The 26,220-nt window shown below is 46.5% G+C and overlaps 1 protein-coding gene across 6 annotated transcripts in view; it reads left to right on the top strand.

The window, feature by feature from the left end:
- Positions 1–26,220, top strand: part of nek1 (NIMA-related kinase 1) — a 220,172-nt gene that overhangs the window by 23,533 nt on the left and 170,419 nt on the right. For all 6 annotated transcript variants that reach the window (XM_085976042.1, XM_085975980.1, XM_085975769.1 and 3 more), the window contains exons 5-9: positions 266–349; positions 3,003–3,070; positions 12,385–12,471; positions 12,610–12,664; positions 22,219–22,419. In XM_085976042.1, coding sequence (XP_085832168.1) covers positions 266–349; positions 3,003–3,070; positions 12,385–12,471; positions 12,610–12,664; positions 22,219–22,419 — 495 coding nt within the window. The remainder of the gene's footprint in view (positions 1–265; positions 350–3,002; positions 3,071–12,384; positions 12,472–12,609; positions 12,665–22,218; positions 22,420–26,220) is intronic.

Below are 26,220 nucleotides of genomic sequence, written 5' to 3'. Positions count from 1 at the left end.
TTGTGCATGCTTTCTGCTTAAAATAAACTGCGTGTGTTCAGTGACTCTCACTGTTGGCGCTGTATTGCAAGATTTAGTTAAAACGGTCTTATGAATAAGAACTAATCATGTTGTCACTCTTAAGTGGTAAGCTCTGCAACAATGTATAAATAAACAATAGGTCTGCTTATTGCTATAATCTGGGTGAGAATAAGTGACCTTGGTGTTGTCTGGCATAGCTTTTACTTGTATAACAATATTGCTTTATAATCCTTTGTGTTGGTAGATCCTGGATTGGTTTGTGCAGATCTGCTTGGCCCTGAAACATGTACATGATAGGAAGATTCTCCACAGGGATATAAAGTCACAGGTAAGCTTGTTTATCAGTTGAGTTAAGGAAGTATTTTCCGAAACATGACAGAAGACTCGCTATATCATAACTCTAAATGAATTGTGCATTTTTGTTAGTGTATTGGGAGGAAGAAATTCCAGCAGCATCTGCTGTTGAATAAATCTAGGAAGCTGTCGCAAGTGTGTCAAGGTCTTATAATGTCAATGGATTGAACAACGCTGCAACGGCTCGATTTAAAAATTCTCATCCTTGTTTTCAAATCCCTCCATGGCTTCCCCCCCCCCCCCCCCCCCCTCCCTATCTCTGTAACCTCCTCCAGCCCTACAACCCTCCAAGACATCAGCGCTCCTCCAATTCTGGCCTCTTGAGCATCCCCGATTTTAATCACCCCACCATTGGCGGCCGTGCCTTCAGCTGCCTCGGCCCTAAGCTCTGGAATTCCCTCTCTGTCTCTCCTCCTTTAAGACTCTCCTTAAAACCTACCTCTTTGACCTCTCCTAATATCTCCTTATGTGGCTCGGGGTCAAATTTGGTTTGATAATCGCCCCTGTGAGGCGCCTTGGGACGTTTTACCACGTTAAGGGTGCTATATAAATGCAAGTTGTTGTTGTAAAGCCATTTAACTGTTCAATTTAGAATGTTTTTTAAACATACATTGATGCTAAAAGAGGCCCTTTTGAACTCTTGCAATGAACGTATTTATGTATACATATATACTTGTGCACAGTGCAACTGCACGTTCTTTGTCATATCCATGGGGATTACTTAATTTGGGCTCCAATTGAGAAGAGGTGTCTTTGAACTCCAGTATTTTTGGCCTCTGCTAGTTTCTCGATTTGGCCTTCCTTTTAAATGTGAGCCTCCTTGCTAATTTCTCTCTCTCTCTTAACATAAAATTGAAGAAAACGGTTCAAGATGATGCACTGGAAGGCAGGGGGAAAGAAAGAACTTGCATTTATATACAGGAAACTTTCTGATATCCGGCACTGACGGGACCGAGCTGGTGCCGTACCATCAAAAGTGCCGGACATACCAGCGTTAATGTTGAGAGATACGGAACTGAAAAGCTCCGTGTGAATCAACAAACCCTCAGCTTCAAAACAGTCGGCTGCAGCTGCAAGCGTCTCTAGCTGAAGCTGTTGCTATAGCTACAGACCTTGCAGTGCCTGACTGGGGGAAAAAAAAAGCAACAAGAACTAAAAAAACATATTGAAAACGGCTCCTGATTTTTGCCGTTAGATCGAGTATTCCGGACATATAACCTCCGGATAAACCAAAGTTTCCCGTAGTGCCTTTCATGTTCTCAGGATGTCCCAAAGTACTCCACAGCCAATAAATTACTTTCTAAGCATAATTACCGATTTTTATACAGAAGAGAGAATCGCATTTGTCCAGCGCCTTTCACGACTTCAGGATATCTTCGAGCGCTTTACAGCCAATGAGGTACTTTTGAAGAGTAGTCACTGTTGTAATGTAGGGAACCATAACCGCTAATTTTCACAAAGCAAGGCCCCACAAAGAACAATGAAATCAATGACCAAGTAATTTGTTTTGGTCGTGTTGGTTGAGGGATAAAGGTTAGCCAGGAACTCTGGGAGTGCCACGGGATCTTTTATGTCCGCCAAAGCTGGCAGGAACTCGGTTTAACATCTCATCCGAGAGATGTCTCCTCCGACTGCATTTCCTCAGTACTGCACTCAAGTTTCAGCATAGAGCCCTGGTGTCAGACTTGAACCCAGGACCGAGGCAAGAGTGCTGCTACATTAAAGAAAGAAAAGCACTGAATGAATACAGATTTGAGTTTGCTCAACAAGAGCCTCGTCAGTGCTGGGAATGGAACTCTCACGCATGGGGTATCCAGTGTTGCATCAAGCATTCCGAGGCCAGGTATGGTGCTAAATATACAGCTATAAGCTGAAGCAGTCTATAATGTTTTTTTTCCCCCAACTTCAGAAGGATAGCCCACTCTGCCTCCGGTTGGGAAGAGTTAAATTCTAGTTATTGCCAAAACCATTTTGTAAAATATTTACAAATAATATTTTGTTTCTCCAAGTCTCTGTGATGGATGCTGTGCCCTACAATGTTTATTTGACACAGCTGGAGTATGTGGTTTTCACCCATTTTTGTAATTGTCTGCTAAAATCACTAGTTTTGGACAATTTTCTCTTGTCCTGGTGGTTTCTCTCCTGAAACCATGGGGGTAGTTTTCAACTCTTGTCCCTCGGGCGGTAAGCCGGTGTAGAGGATTACGCCTGTTGTAGAACCCACCCGATTTCCATTCCATTGAAATCGCTGGAATGAAAATTGGGCAGGTTCTTTAAAGGGCGGGTGATTCGTTCAGCCAGGCTTACCGGCCAGACTGCAGAGTTGAAAAAGAAACCCCAGTATTGCAAGAATCTGATATCTAAGCGCAATAGTGAAGGCAGCTTTAAAGTAGGCGAGTGCGTGGTGAGTGTTGATCGGGAATGTTGGGAGGAGCGAGTCCTTGGCATATTTGGAGTTTAGAAACAGAAGATGGAAGTTCACTAACAATAAAACTGCACTGGTTTCTAATGAAAACCATTCTAATTTCATGCACCTTCATGACCCCAGATGTTTGCTTGAAAATATAAATGGAAGCATATTTTGAGTAACAACTACCTCTCTAACCCATGTTCCTTTTCTAACCCAGAATATCTTTCTAACCAAAGATGGGACAGTTCAGCTGGGAGATTTTGGAATAGCTAGAGTACTTAACAGGTAGAGTTAAAACTTCTTGAACAGAAATTTAATTCACATGTATTGCCTCTTTTGATCTTTGCAGTTTTTGTGACGGTGTTAAATTGCCTTTTCCTACATCCAAAAAAAAGCAAAGTCTTTTTCTGTTTAATTTACATGGGCATTACTTGAAATGTGCGACATTTACAGGAAACTCTCTTTTATCCAGCATCGACGGGCCCGGCGTGGTGCCGGTTGATCTAAAAGTCCGGATTACAGAGAGGTATACTTACCAAGGTACGAGAGCCCCGTACACGGTCATAGGTGCAGGAGACCCGGTTACACGGCACTTGTGCAGGAGTCCCGGTTACACGGCCACAGATCCAGGAACCCCAGTTACACGGCCACTAATATACTGAACCTACTCCTGAATTTTGCCGGTTAAGAGAGATTTTTTTAGGTGCCGGTTAGAAGAGAGTTTCCTGTACTTGTATGTTTAAATTGATAATGAGCTACTTTCAACAAGTGCCTTATTACATGTTTCAGAATCGGTTCAAAGTGCTTCACTTAACGATGAGTTAACTATTAGAGCACAGTGACTTGTCATAACACAAGAAATAGGAGCTGGAGTCGGCCATTTGGCCCTTCGAGGCTGCTCTGCCATTCAACAAGATCATGGCTGATCTTCTACCTCAACTCCACCTTCCCGCACTATCCCCATATCCCTTAATTCCCTTCGTTCCCAAAAATCTATCGATCTCTGTCTTGAATATACTCAACGACTGAGCCTCCATAGCTCTCCGGGGTAGAGAATTCCAAAGATTCACAACCCTTTGAGTAAAGAAATTTCTCCTCATCTCAGTCCTAAATGGCCTACCCCCTATTCTGTGACTGTGACTCTGTGTTCTAGATTCCTCAGCCAGGGGAAACATTTTCCCAGCATTAACTCTGTCAAGCCCCTTAAGAATGTTATGTTTCAATTCGATCACCTCTCATATTTCTAAACTCTAGTGAATATAGGCCGAGTCTACTCAATCTCTCCTCATAGGGCAATCCCCTCATCCCAGAAACCAGTCTAGTGAACCTTCGCTGCACTCCCTCTAAGGCAAGTATGTCTTTCCTTGGGTAAGGAGACCAGAACTGTACACAGTACTCCAGGTGTGGCCTCACAAATGCCCTGTATAATTGTGGTAAGACTTCTTTACTCTTATACTCTAATCCCTTTGTAACAAAAACTAACATGCCATTTGCTTTCCTAATTGCTTGCTGTACATGCATGTTAACTTTCTGTGATTCAAGTACAAGGACACCCTGGTCCCTCTGAGTGCAAATATTTCCCAGTCTCTCGCCATTCAAAAAATATTCTTTTTTTGCTACCAAAGTGGATAACTTCACACTTCCCCACATTGTATTCCATTTGCCATGTTCTTGCCCACTCTGTCAACCTGCCTAAGAGAAGATCTCTCTGCAGCCTCTTTGCATCTTCCTCACAGCTTACTTTCCCACCTAACTTTGTATCATCAGCAAACTTGGCTACGTTACACTCAGTCCCATCATTGAAGTCATTAATATAGATTGTAAATAGCTGAGGCCCAAGCACTGATCCTTGTGGTACCCTGCTAGTTACAGCCTGCCAACCTGAAAAAGTCCCATTTATTCCTACTCTGTTTTCTGTCCATTAACCAATCCATGCTTAATGTATTACCCCCAATACCATGAGTCCTAATTTTGTGTAATAACCTCTTGTTTGGCACCTTATCGAAATGCTTTTTGAAAATGCAAATACACTACATCCACTGGTTCCATTTTATCATCTTACTAGTTACAGCTTCAAAAAACTCGAACAGATTGTCAAACACAGTTTACCTTTCATAAAACCATGTTGACTCTGCCTAATCATATTATGATTTTCTAAGTGCCCTGTTACCACGTCCCTAAAAATAGATTCTAGTATTTTGCTTATTACTGATGTCAGGCTAACTGGCCTATAGTTCCCCGTTTTTTCTCTTCCTCCTTTCTTAAATAGTGGGGTTATGTTTGCTACCGTCCTATCCTTGGGGACTGCTCTAGAATCTAGGGGATTGTGGAAGATTAATGCCAGTACACCCACTATCTCTGCAGCTCCCTCTTTTAAAACCCTAGAATGCAGGCCATCAGGTCCAGGGGATTTGTCACCACTTAGTCCCATTAATTTCTCCAGTACTATGTCTTTACTGAAACTGATTTCTTTGAGTTCCTCATTCACGCTAGACCCTTGATTTCCCATTATTTCAGGAATAAATGTGTCTTCTACCATGAAGACAGTTACAAAGTATTTGTTAATCTCTCTCTATTTCCTTATTGCCCATTATAATTTCTCCTGTCTCTGCCTCTAATGGGTCCACGTTTACTTTCACTAATCTCTTCCTATTTACATACAGACAGGATAGGAACAGAGCTTCTTGGAATAGTGCTATAGAATCTGTCAAGTTCATCTGAACCATTGGAACTCCTTCCCTAACAGCACTGTGGGAGTTGTAGTGTCCGTGTGTAGATAGACACTGAAGACAGGAGTTGGTTCATAGGTATTTACTAAGCAAGTCTGGGGGGGGGGGTTCTAAAGGATATACACAATACACAGGCTTATATAGCCCAAGTGGCAATTACCGGCATTACGCACACCTGGGGCTCTTAAAGGCACATACACCACAATTGCTCTTAAAGGCACATACACCACACTTCCTCCCCTTCTAGCTAACTAGTACATCATATTTTAAGTAATTATTAATTACATGTTATATGCAAAATAATATACATTGCTGTATTAATTAATTATAAGTTAGTCTCTCAGGAGGCTTTCTGAATCGGTCCGGATAACGCCTCGGGGGTGTAGTAGTTTCTGGTGGTGTAGTAGGTTCTTCTGGCAAGGCTGATTTGGCTTGAAGGCCAGTGTCGGGTTCATCGGGTTCCAGTATCACCGGATCGGAGGTAGATATGGGTATCTCTACTTCATCGTTAGATGTATAGCGTGGTGGTGTAGGTTGTCCCTTTTCGGATGACTTGATGATTTGGTCAGCATGGCGCCTTATTATGCTTTCTCCGATGTCCACGGTATACATCAGTGGTCCTAGTCGTGTGCAGATAGTTCCAGGCTGCCATTTCTCGGTACGGTAGTCCCGGGCCAAAACCGGTTGGCCTATCTGGAAGGCCCTAGTTGGCCTTTCATTCATGCCCTGAAACTGCCGGTTCTCCACGTCCCTTCGGATGTTGGGCTTGACCAAATCCAGCCGGCATCTTAGGTTTCTATTGTAGAACATCATGGCGGGAGTTTGGTTTGTAACCATATGTGTTGCATTCCTATATGCAAATAAGAAGTTATCCACCTTGTGCTGAAGTTTTATGTCTTCATTACCCATGGCCTTGATGGCCTTCTTAAAGGTCTGGACAACCTTTCAGCCAATCCATTGGTGGCGGGATGGTATGGGGCGGACGTGTAGTGCTTTACCCCATTGTTCTTTAAGAACTTTCTGAATTCTTCGGACACAAATTGCGGTCCATTATCAGAACATATCTGTTCCGGCAGCCCATTCCTGGCAAATATGGTCCTTAATACTGTGATGGTTTTTTCCGTGGTGGTGGAGGACATCTTTATTACCTCCGGCCACTTGGAGTGTGCATCAACTGCGATTAAGAACATTGAGTCCATAAATGGACCAGCAAAGTCGATGTGCACCCTTTGCCAGGGAGATGAGGGCCACTCCCATGGTTGTAGAGGGGCCTGTGGCGGAGCATTTTGGACCTTCTGGCATCCTAGGCAGCTCTTGGTCATGTCTTCGATGTCTCCATCGATACCTGGCCACCATACAAACGCCCTAGCTAGGTTCTTCATTTTCACTCCACCCAGATGCCCCTCGTGAAGCTCCTTTAGCACTTTATCCTGGAGTTTGGGTGGAATCACCACTCTGGATCCACACATCAAGGTTCCTCGGCACACTGACAGCTGTTCTCTTCTTTGCGAGAATGCTGGCAACAGTGGTTCGCCATGTGCTGGCCATCCCTTCATTGTTAAATCGTAGACCCGTGAGAGAGTAGGGTCATTTCTGGTCTCCCTTTCAATGGCAGAATTTGTCACCGGTAGACATTCCACTATGGTAGAGTGGAATATCTCTACTGGGTCTACTGTAGGTGCCTCTTCTATCGTTGGCAACGGCAGGCGCGATAAACCGTCAGCATTCCCATGCTGTTTTGACCCTTTGTATTCAATGTTGTATTGGTGTGCCCCTAGAAAAAGGGACCACCTCTGTAGTCTTTGTGCCGTCATAATGGGGACACCTTTCTTAGGGTTGAATATGGAGATGAGGGGTTGATGGTCAGTCAGCAAGGTAAATTTTTGTCCGTGTAGGTAATGGTTGAATTTCTTCACTCCCCATACCAGGCTGAGTGCTTCCCTGTCTATCTGGGAATAGTTACGCTCAGCTGAGTTCAATGAGCGTGACGCAAAAGCTATCGGCCGTTCCGAGCCATCAGGGAATCTATGGGACAATACCGCTCCTATGCCGTAAGGGGATGCATCGCACGCCAGTCTGATTGGTAGTGATGGGTTGTAATGAGCCAAAACTTTCTCGGATGTGATTAAGTCTTTACATTTATGGAAGGCACGTTTACAGTCTTCGTTCCATTTCCAAATCACTCCTGTCTGTAGAAGATCATTAAGAGGGTGTAGAATAGTTGATAAGTTCGGTAAAAATTTATGATAGTAATTTATTAATCCCAGGAATGACCTCAATTGTGAAACATTTTCAGGTGCTGGGGCTTTTATAACTGCTTCAATTTTTTCAGGTGACTTATGCAACCCTTCCTTATTAATTATGCGGCCACAATATGATATCTGATTTTGGAAAAAATCGCACTTGGGGCGATTTGCTCGTAGGCCCCGTTCTTTCAGCCTAGTGAGCACCTGCTCCAAATTGGCAAGGTGCTCGTTGTCGTTTTCTCCTGTTATAAGGATGTCGTCTAGGTAACACTGAGTCCCCGGAATCCCTTGCAGGACTTGCTCCATAGCTCTTTGCCAGATAGCCGGAGCTGATGCTACTCCAAAAACCAGTCGATTGTACTGGTACAGGCCTTTGTGTGTGTTTATTGTGAGATACCTTTTAGAGGTCTCCTCAACCTCCATCTGTAGATATGCCTGTGCCAAGTCAATTTTTGTGAAACGTTTTCCTCCGGATAGTGAGGCGAAAATATCTTCTATCCTCGGAAGAGGATACTGTACCGTGTGAAGGACCGGGTTTACAGTCACCTTAAAGTCCCCACAGATGCGAATTTTTCTCTGTTCCTCAGAGTTATTTTTCAATGCTTTTTTCATGACTGGAACGATGGGTGTTGCCCATTCGCTCCAATCTATTTTGGATAATACACCTGCCTTTTCCAAATTCTCCAGCTCTGCCTCGACTGCCGGACGTATTGCGTATGGCACCGGTCTTGCCTTAAAAATTTTTGGAATTGCTGCATCTTCCACTTTTACTGAGGCGGTGATGCCTTTCAAGGTTCCTAGTTTCTCTTGAAACACTTCTTTGGCGTTGGCCAAGATGTCTTTTAATCGTTCAGGTATGATGTCATCATTGTTTTTTTCCTTACTGGTCACCGTCAGTGCCTGAATGGAGTGCCAGTCTAAACGTATCTTCCTTATCCATTCACGTCCCAACAACGGTGGACCACCATCTTGTAGAATGTATAAATACAACTTTTGTATTTCTTTGCCGTTGTATACCACAGGCACCTTTATTTTTCCTTTGGGGTATACTTTCTGCCCCGTATATGTTTTTAAGATAATGGATGTGTCTTTTAGAGGTATATGCGAAAATAGCCTCTCGTAATCTCGTCGATTTATTACGGTTAGAGCTGATCCTGTATCTAGCTCCATTTTAACTGGGGACCCTGCTATTATGAGGGTAACCCAAATGGTCTGGTAATCTTCATTGGCAATTACATTATGTAATTTGAGAGAGCTTAGTCTCTTGTTCCCGGAGTCGCTATCGCTCTTCTGGTCTTTGGAGCTACTGTCCGTCATCATTTGTACCTTTCTGTGCTTTTCCTTATTGATTCTTTTCCCATTAGTGGATTTTTTATTTTCAGATCGGCATACACGTGGAATGTGTCCCATCTTTCCGCATCGCCTGCATGGTTTTTCTTTGAACCAGCAATCCCTCTGGTCATGGTTGGATCTGCCGCAGCGATAACATCTCTCGAAACCCCGTGTCATTTCATGGGTGCCGCAGTCCTGTGGCCTTTGCTGTATCTTTGCCGCTCCTATTGCACTGAAAGCCTTGTCCAGTGTTAAATCATTTCCAGAAGATACCTTTTTTTGTGTTTCTACACTTAGGGGATCGCAGATGAATTTGTCTTGCAGCGAATCTGCCAGTCCTGCCTCGAATTGGCAGTGTAGGGTATCAACAATCTCCTCAAAATTCTTGTCCATCGGTTCGGCTGGAGTGATTAAGTTGCGTAACAGCTTGTATGTTTCTGCGCCCATTAGATCCAGAAGCACTGAAGCTTTTTTTTCATCTTCTATTCCATTTGCGGTGCAAAACACCTCCACTCTTTCTACATATGTGGTCCAATCCTCTATCTTGTTATCAAAAACATCAATATTGCCAAAGTTAGGCTCTGTTTTGTTATCAAAAGCATCAATATTGCCAGACTTAGGCATTTCAAAAAAGATATGGCGCTTCCTGCGCTTTTTTTTTTCTCTCTGTAGCAACGATATGGCGCTTCCTGCGCTTTCCCGCCGCTGCTACCGATAACAACACTGTTTTACTGTGGTTTCCGTTTATTCACTGTTGGAGACTCGTTCCCGACGGAGGTCTAACCGCTGACCTGCTTGCCGCGCCGGCCGTCTCCCGAGTGCACCCTCCCAGTCCGTTATTGCTTGCCTCCGATTTCGCTGCCTGTCTCAGCTGTAGAGCCCGCCCAGGAAGGATTAGCGCAGTACCTGCCACCAGCTTGGCCAGCTGGTGAAACCACAGTTTCTATTACTTCCTTGAGTCTTCTGGACGCTGGAGGAATCGATGTCCTTGAGGTGCTGCCGAACTGCAGGTAAGTCCGTTTCCACTTCGTCCCCACTGTAGTGTCCGTGTGTCGATAAAGACACTGAAGACAGGAGTTGGTTCATAGGTATTTACTAAGCAAGTCTGGGGGGGGGGGGGGGTTCTAAAGGATATACACAATACACAGGCTTATATAGCCCAAGTGGCAATTACTGGCATTACGCACACCTGGGGCTCTTAAAGGCACATACACCACAGGAGTACCTTCACCACACGGACTGCAGCTCACCACCACCTTCTCAAGGGCAATTGGGGATGGGCAATAAATGCTGGCCTTGCCAGTGACGCCCACATCCCATAAACGAATTTAAAAAAAATACCTACAGAAACATTTACAATCTTTTTATGTCGCTTGCTAATTTACTCTCTTTTTCTCTTTCCTTATCAATTTCTTGGTCCTCCTTTGCTGAATTCTAAAATCCTCCCAATCCTCAGGCTTACTATTTTTGGTGTGGAGATGCCGGTGTTGGACTGGGGTGGACAAATGTAAGAAGTCACACAACACCAGGTTATAGTCCAACAGTTTTATTTGAAATCACAAGCTTTCGGAGCGCTGCTCCTTCGTCAGGTGAAGTGGAGAGATGCATAAAGACACAGCTTATTTAGTCAGAGAATAATGCCAGATGATTACAGGTAATCTTTTTAACTGCCATTTATCACACCTCGGCAGAGAGATAATCACAGCAGTCAAAGATGTGAATGGTGTCCAAACAGGTTAGTCAGGAAAACATTACATCAAAGAACAATGAGGTGGGGTCACAAGGGGTGAAATGTTGCAGATGCTGGGGTCTGTATGAAAAACAAAAAACAGACAAAAAAACATTTTTTTTGCTGGAAATCACAGCAGGTCCGGCCGCATCTGTGTAGAGAGAACAAGCCAACGACGACTCGAGTCTGGGTGACCCTACGTCGGGTGGGGTTACATGTAGCATGACATGAACCCAGGATCCCGGTTGAGGCCGTCCTCATGAGTGCGGAACTTGGCTATCAGTTTCTGCTCGACGATTTTGCGTTGTCGTGTGTCTCGAAGGCCGCCTTGGAGAATGCTTACCCGAAGATCGGAGGCTGAATGTCCTTGACTGATGAAGTGTTCCCCGACTGGGAATACTAATACTATCTTTAACTTCTCTTGCGAGCCACGGTTGGACCACTTTTCCTGTGGGGTTTTTGTCCCTTAAAGGAATGTATATTTGTTGTAAATTATGTATTAATTTTCTTAATGCTAGCCATTGCTTGTCTACTGTCATGTAGGCAGACAGGGCACCCATTTGTTGTGTCGGCAAATGTGGCAGCCATTTTGTGCGTCGCAAGATCCCAAAAGTTACAATGAGTGAATGGCCAGTTAATGTGATTTTGGTTGAAGGAGGAATGTTAGACAGGAACAGAGCTCCTTCTTGTTCTTGGAATAGTGCTGTAGAATCTGTCAAGTCCATCTGAACCATTGGACAGGCAAACGACCTAGGTTTAATGTCCAAAGAATGGTATATTCAACAATGCAGCATTGCAGAGTCCGCCTACGTGCTGTGGTACTTTTGCTAATTGAATGCCAAATTGGAAAAAGCTAATTTTCCAAAGAGATTTGCTTTACATTTTTAAATATGAACAATTTTAATAACACAAGACCGCCAGGATGCGGAAAGGTCGATTGGCCCGTCCAACGTTCCGAACCTACCATCCAACTGAGTTTCGAACGCCCCTATTGTCTTTGACTCTACCTAGTAGCTGTTCTAAAAGTTTATTACCCTTTCAGGGAAGATATCTGTTTCAAATTTACTTACTAATGAAATTTATATCCGGTCCTAATGCCCTATCTTGTTTCTAAGCAACGTTCGAGCTTCATCTCAACAATGCAATTTAGTTTTGGTGGCAGAAGCAGTTGAAGGAATGCTTTGTGTAGCTTATGAGGTTTTGCGAGGTAAGATGAGACATTGTAGGGCCAGAGTTTGTGTGTGTTCTGGAAAAAATGTTGGGTGAGAACACCCAAATAAGTGGCAGAAGTCAGAAAAATGATCGAATAATGTCTGTGTTTAGCATCAGTTGCTACCTATTTTTTGGTGGTTAATGAAAGCCTGTAGAACGTTGTGTGGTGAAATTGTGCTGTGTTAAATTAGCATGTTAGTACATGCTATGAAAATGCTTTGCCTGCAATGGTAATGTTATGTTTATTTTTAAATGGGATAATGCTGCTCCTAAAATAGCAGAGAAGGGAACTTCATACAGACATATATTAAATTTCTGACAGTGTTAATTTTCTTTTTTTCTCCTTACTAGTACTGTAGAGCTGGCACGGACCTGCATAGGTACACCATACTACCTGTCCCCAGAAATATGCGAAAATAAGCCATACAACAACAAAAGGTACGCCTGAATATTTAACCTGCTTTGCCATTTGCTAGGAAATAGGATAACGTAACAATAAGTCAACCATTCTCTTGTGCATTTGTTTGACTGGAGAGGAATAATTATTGACTAACTCCTTGTAATTCATGTGTCTAGTGATATTTGGGCTTTGGGCTGTGTCCTGTATGAGATGTGCACCCTCAAACACGCAGTAAGTACTTTTCTACATATTCTTTTTAGTCTTTCTGTCTGTGGTACTGAGATTTGAATCCAACCCAAGGATGAAGGATGAAACTCTGTTCTCATTCTCTGATGGATTTTAGGTTTGTAAGTGGAATAGGTTGGCTGCTTTTCAACTTTGATGTGAGTGAGTGCAAGTCAGCAGCATTGACCTGCTCATTATTTTAATTAAACTGCCAGAGAGACTGCAGAGTTGATTGATGTGAGAAGTAGGCAACTTGAAAAGACTGATCCCCAACTGTTGAGGCATGTTATCGTGCAAGAGTAGAAGGTGCTTTTTTTTATTCCTTTGAGATCAGGGCGTCGCTGGCAATGCCAACATTTATTGCCCATCGCTAGTTGCCCTTGAGAATGTGGTGGTGAACTGCCTTCTTGGACCGCTGCAGTCCATGTGGTGATGGTACTCTCACAGTGCTGTTAGGTATGGAGTTCCAGGATTTTGACCCAGCGACGATGAAGGATCGGCGATATACTTCTAAGTCAGGATGGTGTGTGACTTGGAGGGGAACTTGGAGGTGCTGGTGTTCCTATGCGCTTGCTGCCCTTATCCTTCTAGGTGGAAGAGGTTGCGGGTTTGGGAGGTGCTGCCGAAGAAGCCTTGGCGAGTTGCTGCAGTGCATCTTGTAGATGGTACACACTGCAGCCACGGTATGCCGGTGGTGGAGGGAGTGAATGTTTAAGGTGGTGGATGGGGTGCCAATCAAGCGGGCTGCTTTGTCCTGGATGGTGTCGAGCTTCTTGAGTGTTGTTGGAGCTGCACTCATCCAGGCAAGTGGAGAGTATTCCATCACATGCCTTACTTGTGCTTTGTAGATGGTGGAAAGGCTTTGGGGAGTCAGGAGGTGAGAGACTCGCCGCAGAATACCTAGTCTCTGACCTGCCCTTGTTGCCACAGTATTTATGTGGCTGATCCAGTAAAGTTTCTGGTTAATTGTGACTCCCAGGATGCTGATAGTGGGGGATTCGGTGATAGTAATGCCATTGAATGTGGTTAGACTCTTGCTTGTTGGAGATAGTCATTGCCTGGCACTTCTGTGGTGCGAATGTTACCTGCCACTTATCAGCCCAAGCCTGAACGTCGTCCAGGTCTTGTTGCATGCGGGCATGGACTGCTTTATTATCTGTGGAGTTGCGAATGGCGCTGAACACTATGCAGTCATCAGCGAACATCCTCATTTCTGACCTTATGTTGGAGGGAAGGTCATTGATGAAGCAGCTGAAGATAGTTGGGCCTAGGACACTGCCCTGAGGAACTCCTGCAGTGATGTCCTGGGGCTGTGATGATTGACCTTCAATCACCACAACCATCTTCCTTTGTGCTAGGTATGACTCCAGCCAGTGGAGTGTTTTCCCCCTGATTCCCATTGACTTCAGTTTTACTCGGACTCCTTGATGCCAGACTCGGTCAAATGCTGTCTTGATGTCAAGGGCAGTCACTCTCACTTCCCCTGTGGAATTCAGCTCCTTTGTCCATGTTTGGACCAAGGCTGTAATGAGGTCGGGAGCCGAGTGGTCTTGGCGGAACCCAAACTGGGCATCAGTGCGCAGGTGATTGGTGAGTAAGTGCCGCTTGATAGCACTGTCGATGACACCTTCCATCACTTTGCTGATGATTGAGAGTAGACTGATGGGGTGGTAATTGGCCGGGTTGGATTTGTCCTGCTTTTTGTGGACAAGACATACCTGGGCAGTTTTCCACATTGTCGGATAGATGCCAGTGTTGTAGCTGTACTGGAACAGCTTGGCTAGAGGCGCGGCTAGTTCTGGAGCACAAGTCTGCAGCACAATAGCCGGGATGTTGTCGGGGCCCATAGCCTTGGCTGTACCCAGTGCACTCTGCCGTTTCTTGATATCACGTGGAGTGAATCGAATTGGCTGAAGAATGGCTTCTGTGATGGTGGAGTAGGCCGATATGGATCATCCACTTGGCACTTCTGGCTGAAGTTGGTTGCAAACGCTTCAGCCTTGTCTTTTGCAGTCACGTGCTGGGCTCCACCATCCCTGAGGATGGGGATATTCTTGGAGCCTCCTCCTCCCGTTAGTTGTTTAATGGTCCACCACCATTCACGACTGGTTGTGGCAGGACTGCAGAGCTTTGATCTGATCTGTTGATTGTGGGATCGCTTAGCCCTGTTTATAGCATGCTGCTTCTGCTTTTTAGCAATCATGTAGTCCTCTGTTGCAGCTTCCCCAGGTTGGCACCTCATTTTTAGGTATGCCTGGTGCTGCTCCTGGCATGCTCTTCTACACTCGTTGCTGAACCAGGGTTGGTCCCCTGGCTTGGTGGTAATGGCAGAGTGAGGGATATGCCAGGCCATGAGATTACAGATTGTGGTGGAATACAGTTCTGCTGTTGCTGATGGCCCACAGCGCCTAATGGATGCCCAGTTTTGAGCTGCTAGATCTGTTCTGAATCTATCTCATTTGGCACGGCGGTAGTGCCTGTGGTAAACCACTGTTTGTATTCCACTGTGTACATGCCTGGACATGCCTCGGCTGACTCCTCCCACAAGTCCTAGTATAAAGGTGACTGCTCCCCAGCCCTTTGTATTCTGGACCGGTCGACCACTCGAGGCAGACCTTCATTCTTTTGTTAATAAAAGCCTTTAGTTACTCTCTTAACTCTCAGTCTTTTATGAGTAATTGATAGCGCATCAATTTTATTAACAAAATTTTTATAATGGAGAAGATCCTCACACCAGCATGCCTGGACTTAGATCATCGGGAGGCGGACTCATCCACCAAGTTTACTCACTGGCTTAAGTGTTTCGAAAAATTCCTGACTGCCTCCGCAGCAATCAAATCGGACGAGGACAAACTGGATGTCCTGACCTCCAAAGTGAACCACCGAGTGTACTCGGTCATCCAAGACGCGACCTCGTACGCGGACGCTATCAAGCTCCTCAAGGACCAGTACACGCGCCCAGTGAACGAAGTGTACGCCAGGCACCTTCTGGGGAGTCGTAAACAACAACCTGGGGAATCGACCGTGGAATACCTTCAGGCACTGTCTGTGCTTGGCCGGGCCTGTGGTTGTAAGGATGTAAAGGCCGCCGTGTACACAGAGGAACTTATCCGGGACGCTTTTGTAGCGGGCCACAGATCCAATTACACCCGACAGCGACTGTTGGAGCAGAGTGACCTCGATCTCAACAAGGCCTCTGAACTCGCACTATCATTGGATGCAGCCTACCGGGGCATGGATGCCTACTCCTCTGCACCGTGGACGCCGCGGGGAATGACAGCCTGGGACACGGTAGGACCGCCTCATAGCGCCGTGCCACCCCAGCCACACCCCAGCAACGGCCCAACTACCGCAGCAGTGCCCCAAGGCCAGAAATGCTACTTCTGTGGCCAGGCAAAACACCCCAGAGCGCGCTGCCCGGCGAAAAACGCGATCTGCTCGGGCTGCGGGAAGAAGGAACACTACGCTAGCGTCTGCAGGGCCAAAGCCACCCCGAACCCCAGCAGCGCCGCGTGCGGGCCGCCATCTTGGGCCTCCCCGGCCATGTGCGAACCACCAGTACAGCAGCCATTTTGGACGCCTCCAGCCACATGGGGATCATGGACGCCGCCATCTTGGACGACAGCCGGAACGCAGCAGGCCCCCAACACCGCCTCATCTGATACCCGCAGCGACACACCGACCCCTACGCTGGCATCCGTTACACTGGACCAAGCGAGACCGCACCAGCTGGCCAGTTCCACAATGGACATTAAGGTAAATGGCCATGATACAATCTGCCTTTTTGACTCTGGGAGCACGGAGAGCTTCATCCACCCCGACACGGTGCGGCGTTGCTCTTTCCCAGTCCTGCCTGCGCACCAGCGGATTTCTATGGCCTCCGAGTCCCAGTCGGCGGACATCGGCGGCTACTGCGTGGTGACACTCGTAGTAGACGGGACTGTGTACGATCATTTTAAACTTCTGGTCCTGCCTGACCTCTGCGCTGCCGTCCTGCTGGGGTTAGATTTTCAGTGCCACCTTAAAAGTGTTACGATGGTGTACGGTGGACCCCTACCCCCACTCACAGTCCGCAGCCAGCAGCTTCCAAATTGCCCGCCGCGCACCAGGTGCAACCTCTCCACACTCAGAGTCACCCCCCCACCACTGTTTGCTAACCTCACCCCCGACTGTAAGCCCATCGCCACAAAGAGCAGGCGATACAGTGCCGGGGACAGGGTTTTCATTAAAACCGAAGTGGAGCGGCTCCTGAAGGAAGGGATTATTGAGGGCAGCACCAGCCCCTGGCGAGCCCAGGTCGTGGTCGTTAAGACCGGCGAGAAGCAGCGCCTGGTCATCGACTACAGCCAGACAATAAATCGCTACACCCTGCTGGACGCCTACCCACTCCCCCGCATAGCTGATATGGTCAACCAGATCGCGCAGTACCGCGTCTTCTCGACCATTGACCTGAAATCAGCGTACCACCAGCTCCCTATCCGCCCTGAGGACCGCCAGTATACTGCCTTTGAGGCAAACGGTCGCCTCTATCACTTCCTTAGGGTTCCCTTTGGCGTCACCAACGGGGTCTCCATCTTCCAAAGGGAGATGGACCGGATGGTAGATCAAAATGCGTTGCAGGCCACTTTCCCATATCTGGACAATGTGACCATCTGCGGCCGTGACTTGCAGGACCATGATGCAAACCTCGAAAAATTCCTCCGCACCGCCCAACTCCTGAACCTGACATATAACAAGGAGAAGTGCATATTCCGCACAAACCGCCTCGCCATCCTTGGCTGTGTTGTGGAACACGGAGTCATCGGCCCCGACCCCGACCAGATGCGTCCCCTTATGGAACTCCCACTGCCTCAAGGCCCTGAAGAGGTGCCTAGGGTTTTTCTCCTATTACGCCCAGTGGGTCCCCTACTATGCGGACAAGGCCCGTCCGCTGATCAAGTCCACCTCTTTTCCCTTGACGGCAGAGGCCCGCTTAGCTTTCCACCGTATCAAGGAGGACATTGCCAAAGCCACCATGCACGCAGTGGACGAATCCATCCCCTTCCAGGTGGAAAGCGACGCGTCCGACTTTGCCCTGGCCGCTACCCTCAATCAGGCGGGGAGACCCGTGGCCTTCTTTTCACGAACCCTCCAAGGCCCGGAGACCAGACACTCCGCTGTTGAGAAGGAGGCCCAGGCGATTGTGGAGGCTGTGCGTCATTGGAGGCACTACCTGGCCGGAAAACGATTTACCCTGCTCACTGACCAGCGTTCAGTTGCTTTCATGTTTAACAACAAGCAGAGGGGCAAAATCAAAAATGACAAGATCTTGAGGTGGAGAATCGAACTTTCCACCTACAATTACGAGATCTTGTACCGGCCCGGGAAGCTCAATGAACCCCCGGATGCGCTATCGCGTGGCACCTGCGCCAGCGCGCAGATCGATAGACTGCGGGCCCTCCACAATGACCTCTGCCACCCAGGGGTCACCAGGTTCTTCCACTTCATCAAGGCCCGCAACCTGCCTTACTCTATTGAGGAGGTCAGGACCATGACCAGGAACTGCCAAGTCTGCGCTGAGTGCAAACCGCACTTTTATAGACCAGACAGGGCCCACCTGATAAAAGCCACTTGCCCCTTCGAGCGCCTGAGCGTTGATTTTAAAGGGCCTCTCCCCTCCTCTGACCGCAATGTGTACTTCCTCAATATTATTGATGAGTACTCCCGTTTCCCGTTCGCCATCCCCTGCCCGGACATGACCAGTGCCACGGTCATTAAATGTCTGAACGACCTCTTCACCCTGTTCGGTTTCCCCAGCTATATCCATAGCGACCGGGGCTCATCGTTTATGAGCGACGAACTCCGTCAGTACCTGCTAACTAGGGGTATTGCCACAAGCAGGACCACCAGTTACAATCCCCGGGGGAACGGACAGGTGGAAAGAGAAAATGCGACAGTTTGGAAGGCCGCCCTGCTAGCCTTAAAGTCTAGGGGCCTTCCAACCTCCCGCTGGCAGGATGTGCTCCCCGATGCGCTCCACTCTATTTGGTCACTGCTCTGCACTGCCACTAACGCCACCCCTCATGAGAAAATGTTTGTCTTCCCAAGGAAGTCCACATCGGGGACATCGCTACCGCCATGGCTGACGTCCCCAGGGCCGGTCCTACTGAGAAGACACGTGAGGACCCATAAAACGGACCCCCTGGTCGAGAGGGTCGACCTCCTCCACGCCAACCCCCAGTATGCTTACATTGCATACCCGGACGGGCGGGAGGACACAGTCTCCATAAGAGACCTTGCACCCTCGGGGGCCGCAGTAACCCACTACTCACTACCACCACCCCCCCCACGATCCGATATCCAGCCCCAGCAGACGGCAGGCCTGGGCCCCGCGACCCGCTCGACATCTACGAGGACGACACGCTGGTGCCACAGCCTACGCAGGACTCGACGCCGGAAGCTCCACTACCCCTGCCGTCGCCACGCCGATCACAGCGGCAGACAAGACCTCCGGAGAGACTCCAATACACTAACTTTTAATACACTTCACCCCGCCGGACTCAATTTTAAACAAGGGGTGAATGTGGTAAACCACTGTTTGTATTCCACTGTGTACATGCCTGGACATGCCTCAGCTGACTCCTCCCACAAGTCCTAGTATAAAGGTGACTGCTCCCCAGCCCTTTGTATTCTGGACCGGTCGACCACTCGAGGCAGACCTTCATTCTTTTGTTAATAAAAGCCTTTAGTTACTCTCTTAACTCTCAGTCTTTTATGAGTAATTGATAGCGCATCAGTGCCACACAACCCGATGGAGGGTGTTCTCAGTGTGTAGACAAGACTTTGCAGGGTTGACTGGACTGGGTGTGCCGTTGCCGTGTCCGTAGCCAATGCCGGGTGGTCCGTCCGGTTTCATTCTTATTATTTTGTTTCGTAGCGGTTAGTTACAACTAAGTGACTTGCTAGGCCATTTCAGAGGGCAGTTAAGAGTCAACCACATTGCTGTGGGTCTGGAGTCACATGTAGGCCAGACCAGGTAAGGACGGCAGATTTCCGTCCCTAAAGGACATTATTTACTGTGTATCTGACTAGGAATGCTTGCTATTGATACTATTCAAAAGAGAGAGCTTGAGAATTTTTCACCCAGGGGGTGATGGGGCTCTGGAGCTCACTGCCTGAAAGGGTGATGGAGGTAGAAACCCTCATCACATTTAAAAAGTACTTGGATATTGCATTTGAAGTGCCACAACCTACAGGGCTATGGACCAAGAGCTGGGAAGTGGGATTAGGCTGAATAGCTCTTTTTTGACTGGCACAGACACAATGGGCGAAATGGCCTCCTTGTGTTGTAATTTTCTATGATTCCCAGGAGCATTGACATCCCGCACCTCGATGAGACATAATTTTATCAAAATAAAACTTCTGTGACCGTATTTGTTAAAAACTTCAATCTTAATTGGGCTGCACATGTCACAGCGGACAACTCGCTGGAGTATCTATATTATATCTTGGGAGATGTCTCCACGTTGTGTCCAAGACTGTTTTCCAGATCCGTATGTTGTTGGTGCAACAAGGAAGAAGGCAGTGCTGAATTTAGTTGTCGGAAGTAAAATAGGACCATGGGATAATGTAGGGGTAGGGAAATGTCGAGGATTAGGTTAAATATAAAAACTAAAAAGAGGGAACAGTCAAAGATAAAGTTACTTAACTGGAAAATAGCAAATTGCAAAGAGATAACAAGGGGACTAACCCAGATAAATCAGTTAGAAAAATCAGCAGACAAGACAGTGGATAAGTAATGGGCAACTTTCAGACGCTGTGATTAGGGTACAAACTACGCATAGTTCGGCCCATCATGTCTGTGTTGGCTCTTCGTTAGATCAAGCCAAAACTAATCCCACTGCCCTGCTTTTTCTTCTTAGCTCTGTATCTTTTACTGCAAATATTGATCCACTTTGACCTTAAAAGGTGCAATGGTTACTTCGTCAGCTACTCCTGTGGCAAAGCATTTCATGCGCCAACAACCCCCAGTAAAGAAATTTCTCCCCTTCACTCTTGATGACAATTTTAAATTGATGATGCTTCATTACGGACTCCGCAACCAGAGGAAATAGTCTTTCCTTATTGACTCTTATCAAAAAAAACCTCTATCAAATCTTTTCTTGGCCTCTTCTGCTCTAGTGGAAATAGTGCCAGTATCTCAAGTCTCCCCTCATAGCTATAGTTTCCCATCCCCCAACTGGACTGGTAGCATAGTGGTTATGTTACTGGACTAGTAATCCAGAAGCTTGGATTAATGATCCAGAGACACCGTTCAAATCCCACCACAGCAGCATCAAATTAAATAAAAAGCTAGTATCCTTTAGGGAAGGAAATCGGCCATCCTTACTTGGTCTGGCCTATGTGTGACTCCAGACCCACAACAATGTGGGTGACTCTTACAACTGAGTGGCTTGCATCAAACCGCTATGAGAAACAATAATAATAAGAGTAAAACTGGACGTACGCACCGGCACACCCAGCCCAGTCGACCCTGCAAAGTCCTCCTCGCTAACATCTAGGGACTTGTGCCAAAATTGGGAGAACTGTCCCACAGACTAGTCAAACAACCTGACAGACTCATAGCTTTCAGCCAATCAATCACCATCCCAGGGTATGTCCTGTCCCACCGGCAGGACAGACCCACCAGAGGTGGCGGCACAGTGATATACAGTCGGGAGGGAGTGACCCTGGAAATCCTCAACATGGACTCCGGACCCCACGAACTATCATGCTTCAGGTCAAGGAAACCTCCTGCTGATTGCCACCAGCCTGCCGCCCTTGTGCATCAGTAACCTTAAACATTCACTCCCTCCAGCACCGGCGTACTCTGGCTGCAGTGTGTACCATCTGCGAGATGCACTGCAGCCACTTGCCAAGCACCTCCCAAACCCGCGATCTCTACCAGCTAGAAGGACAAGGGCAGCAGGCGCATGGAAACACCATCACTTGCAAGTTCCCCTCCAATCACACACAATCCTGACTTAGAAATGTATCGCCGTTCCTTCATCGTCGCTGGGTCAAAATCCTGGAACTCCCTCCCTCACAGCACTGTGGGAGCGCCTTCACCACACGGACTGCAGCGGTTCAGGAAGGCGGCTCACCACCACCTTCTCAAGGGCAATTAGGGATGGGCAATAAATGCTGGCCTTGCCAGCGATGCCAACATCCCGTGAATGAAAATAAAAGTACAATCCTTGTGAGCCTGTGCTGTATAGTCTCGATGGTTGGGGGGTTCTGCTCCTCCAAATCACTTGCCTCAGCTATTGCTCACTTCTATATTCTTATGTATAATATTTTAGCATCTCTAGCCTAAAAACTGCAGTCGAGAAAGGTGTTCTGTTTACTTGGCATTTGTATGCAAGTTAGCTTCATGTTGGCCTATTTTAACTGCAATGAGTGTGTTTTGACATGCCACTTTCTTATCTTTTTGTGTGTTGAGGTTTTTCTCTCCTTTACTTAATGCAGATGAAATTAGGCTTTTGATATAAATTGAATACTTGCTTGCTATGTAGTTATTCACCATCCTTTTTTTGATGCAGTTTGAAGCTGGCAACATGAAAAACTTGGTGCTAAAGATCATCCGTGGATCTTATCCACCCGTATCTGTTAATTATACCTACGATCTGCGCAACTTAATGTCGCAGTTGTTTAAAAGAAATCCAAGGGATAGACCATCAGTAAGCACTCTGCTGCAGAAGCCTTTTCTAGCCAGAAGAATTGACAAGTTGCTTTCATCTGATGTAAGTACCAGGATCTTTTTACCAATTATTTGTGGCTGTAAAGTCTTAAACAGTTTTCATTGATAGTTGCATTGTGCCACATTACTTTGCACATGACGCGTCTTTCATTTTGGTAACTGTTGTGTGGAAAAGATAAACATGTAGCTCATGATCATGTCTTGGGGGCAGTTTGAGAGCATTTGCCTTGAGAGTAGAGGATGGTAGTTTGGAAGAGCATTTGTGCTCAAAATACATGACCTTTTTTGCATTGTTTTTGCTTCTTTGACGGCTGGATGGCTTGACACGCACTTTTGTGCCTTAGTGTTTGTACTTTATTGGAGCTGGACTGGTTATGGCGGAACCAATTTTAATTTCTGAAATTGTCCAAGCTTCCAGGTTGGAAGTTCAGCATCCGTAAATGTAAATTTTTGATCCCATGCTCAAATTACATTTAGAAAGGCCATCCCCTTGCCGCAAGAACAACAACTTGCATTTATATAACGCCTTTAACGTAGTAAAACATCCCAAGGTGCTTCACAGGAACGCTTTCATTCAAAATATGACACCGAGCCACATAAGGCGATTCACTAGCCAAGCTCTTCAGTACAGCCATGATGCTGCCATCTACCTGACTACGTGGAAGATTGACCAGCTTTATCCGAGCCACAAAAAAACAGGATAAATCTAACCTGGCCAATTAATGCCCCATCAGCCTCTTCCCAATCATCAGAAAAGTGAATAATATGTGCAAAGCGCCAAACAACGCGAGAAGGAACCCTTTCACTATTGAGATTGAGCATGCAGGGACTGGAGCGACTGATGTTGCAACAACACTTAGTTTGGATACTCACACAGCAGGGACGGTTCGGTTCCTGACGCACTGAATTTATACGCGCCAGATCAGATGCATATATCGAGAGAGTACTTGGGTCACCCCTCTCGGGCTGCAGGACAACAACCACCTCTATTGAGGCGTTAAGTCTTGGCATCGTCCAAATCTCCTGAAGTAAGTATAAATAGATGTAAATGGATATGATATGATTGGGATTACGGAAACATGGCTCCAGGGTGACCAAGGCTGGGAACTCGACATTCACAGAAATCACAGAAACCCACACAGTGCAGATAGAGGCCATTTCAGCCCATCGAGCCTGCACCGACACATATCCCACCCAATCCCCGTAACCCCTACACCAACACATATCCCACCCTATCCCCGTAACCCCACATATTTAATCCCCTTAACACTAAGGGTCAATTTATCATAGCCAATCAACCTAACCCGCACATCTTTGGACTGTGGGAGGAAACCGGAGCACCCGGAGGAAACCCACGCAAACACGGGGAGAATGTGCAAACTCCACACAGTCAGTCAGTCACCCGAGGCCGGATTCGAACCCGGGTCCCTGGCACTGTGAGGCAACAGTGCTAACCACTATGCCACCCCGACATTCGGGGTATTCAATATTCAGGAAAGACAGGCAAAAAGGAAAAGGAGGTGGGGTAGCATTGCTGGTTAAAGAGGAGATTAACACAATAGTAAGTAAGGATATTAGCTCTGATGATGTAGAATCTGTATGGGTAGAGCTGAGAAATACCAAGGGGCAGAAAACGTTAGTGGGAGTTGTATACAGACCCCCAAACGGTAATGCCGAGGTTGGGGATGGCATTAAACGGGAAATTAGAGACGCGTGCAATAAGGGCACAGCAGTTATCATGGGTGACTTTAATCTACATATAGATTGGGCTAACCAAATTAATAACAATACTGTGGAGGAGGAATTCCTGGAGTGTATATGAGATGGTTTCCTGGACCAATATGTCGAGGAACCAACTAGAGATCAGGCCATCTTAGACTGGGTATTATGTAATGAGAAAGGATTAATTAGCAATCTTGTGTGCGAGGCCCCTTGGGGTGGAGCGATCATAATATGATAGAATTCTTCATTAAGATGGAGAGTGAAGTATTTGACTGAGACTCGGGTCCTTAATAATTTAAATAAAGGAAACTATGATGGTATGAGGCGCGAGTTGGGTAGGATGGATTGGGGAATGTTACTTAAAGAGTTGACGGTGGATAGGCAATGGCAAACATTTAAAGATCGCATGGATGAACTACAGAATTTGTTCATCCCTGTTTGGCATAAAAATAAAACAAAAAAGGTGACTCAACCGTGGCTAACAAGGGAAATTAGGGATAGCATAAGATCCAAGGAGAGGACATATAAATTGGCCAGAAAAAGCAGCAAACCTGAGGATTGGGAGCAGTTTAGGATTCAACAAAGGAGGACAAAGGGATTAATTAAGAGGGGGGAAATAGAGTATGAGAGTAAGCTTGCAGGAAACATAAAAACTGACTATAAAAGCTTCTATAGATATGTGAAGAGAAAAAGATTGGTGAAGTCAAGCGTAGGTCCCATGCAGTCAGAATCAGGGGAATTTATAATGGGGAACAAAGAAATGGCAGACAATTAAATACATACTTTGGTTCTGTCTTAACAAAGGAGGACACATAACCTCCCAGAGATGTCGGGGAACATAAGGCCTAATGAGAGGGAGGAACTGAATGAAATCAGTATTTGTAAGGAAATTGACAGGATTGAAGGCTGATAAATCCCCAGGGCCTGATGATCCACATCCTAGGGTACTTAAGGAAGTGGCCCTAGAAATAGTAGATGCATTGCTGGTCATCTTCCAAAATTCTATAGATTCTGGAACAGTTCCCATGGATTGGAGGGTAGCTAATGTTACCCCACTATTCAAAAAAGGTGGTCGAGAGAAAACGGGGAATTATAGACCTGTAAGCCTGACATCTGTAGTGGGGAAAATGCAAGAGTCCATTATAAAAGATGTAATAGAGCACTTTTAAAGCAGTGACTGGATCGGACAAAGTCAACGTGGATTTACAGAAGGTAAATTGTGCTTGACTAATCTACTGGAATTTTTTGAGGATGTAACTGGTAGAATAGATAAGGGAGAACCAGTGGATGTGGTGTATTTGGACTTTCAGAAGGCTTTCAATAAGTTCCCGCATAAGAGATTAGCGTGTAAAGTTAAAGCACATGGGATTGGGGGCAAGGTACTGACTTGGATAGAAAACTGGTTGGCAGACAGGAAGCAAAGAGTTGGAATAAACGGGTCTTTTTCCGAGTGGCAGGCAGTGACTAGTGGGGTACCGCAGGGATCGGTACTAGGACCCCAGCTGTTCACAATATATATTAATGATCTAGACGAGGGAACTAGATGTAATATCTCCAAGTTTGCAGACGACACAAAGCTGGGTGGGCGTGTGTGCTGTGAGGAGGATGCCGAGAAATTCCAGTATGATTTGGACAGGTTGGGTGATTGGGCAGATGTATGGCAGATGCAATATAACGTGGATAAATGTGAGGTTATCCACTTTGGTGGCAAAAACAGGAAGGCAGATTATCATCTGAACGGCAATAGATTGGGAGAAGGGGAAGTGCAACGAGACCTGGGTGTCCTTGTGCACCAGTCGCTGAAGGTAAGCATGCAGGTGCAGCAGGTGGTTAAGAAGGCAAATGGTATGTTGGCCTTCGTAGCGAGAGGATTCGAGTACAGGAACAAGGATATCTTGCTGCAGTTGTACAGGGCCTTGGTGAGACCACACCTTGAGTATTGTGTGCAGTTTTGGTCGCCTCATTTGAGGAAGGATGTTCTTGCCATGGAGGGAGTGCAGCGAAGATTCACCAGACTGATACCTGGGATGGCAGGAATGACGTATGAGGAGAGATTGGGTCGATTGGGCTTATACTCGCTGGAGTTTAGAAGAATGAGATGGGATCTCATTGAAACTTATAA

The sequence above is a fragment of the Somniosus microcephalus genome, chromosome 1 (assembly GCF_052327205.1).
Source record: "Somniosus microcephalus isolate GS21.2 chromosome 1, FLI_Smic_1.0, whole genome shotgun sequence".
Lineage (NCBI taxonomy): Eukaryota > Metazoa > Chordata > Chondrichthyes > Squaliformes > Somniosidae > Somniosus > Somniosus microcephalus.
The sequence above is the reverse complement of the archived record's forward strand: the minus strand, read 5'-3'. Positions and strand labels throughout refer to the sequence as shown.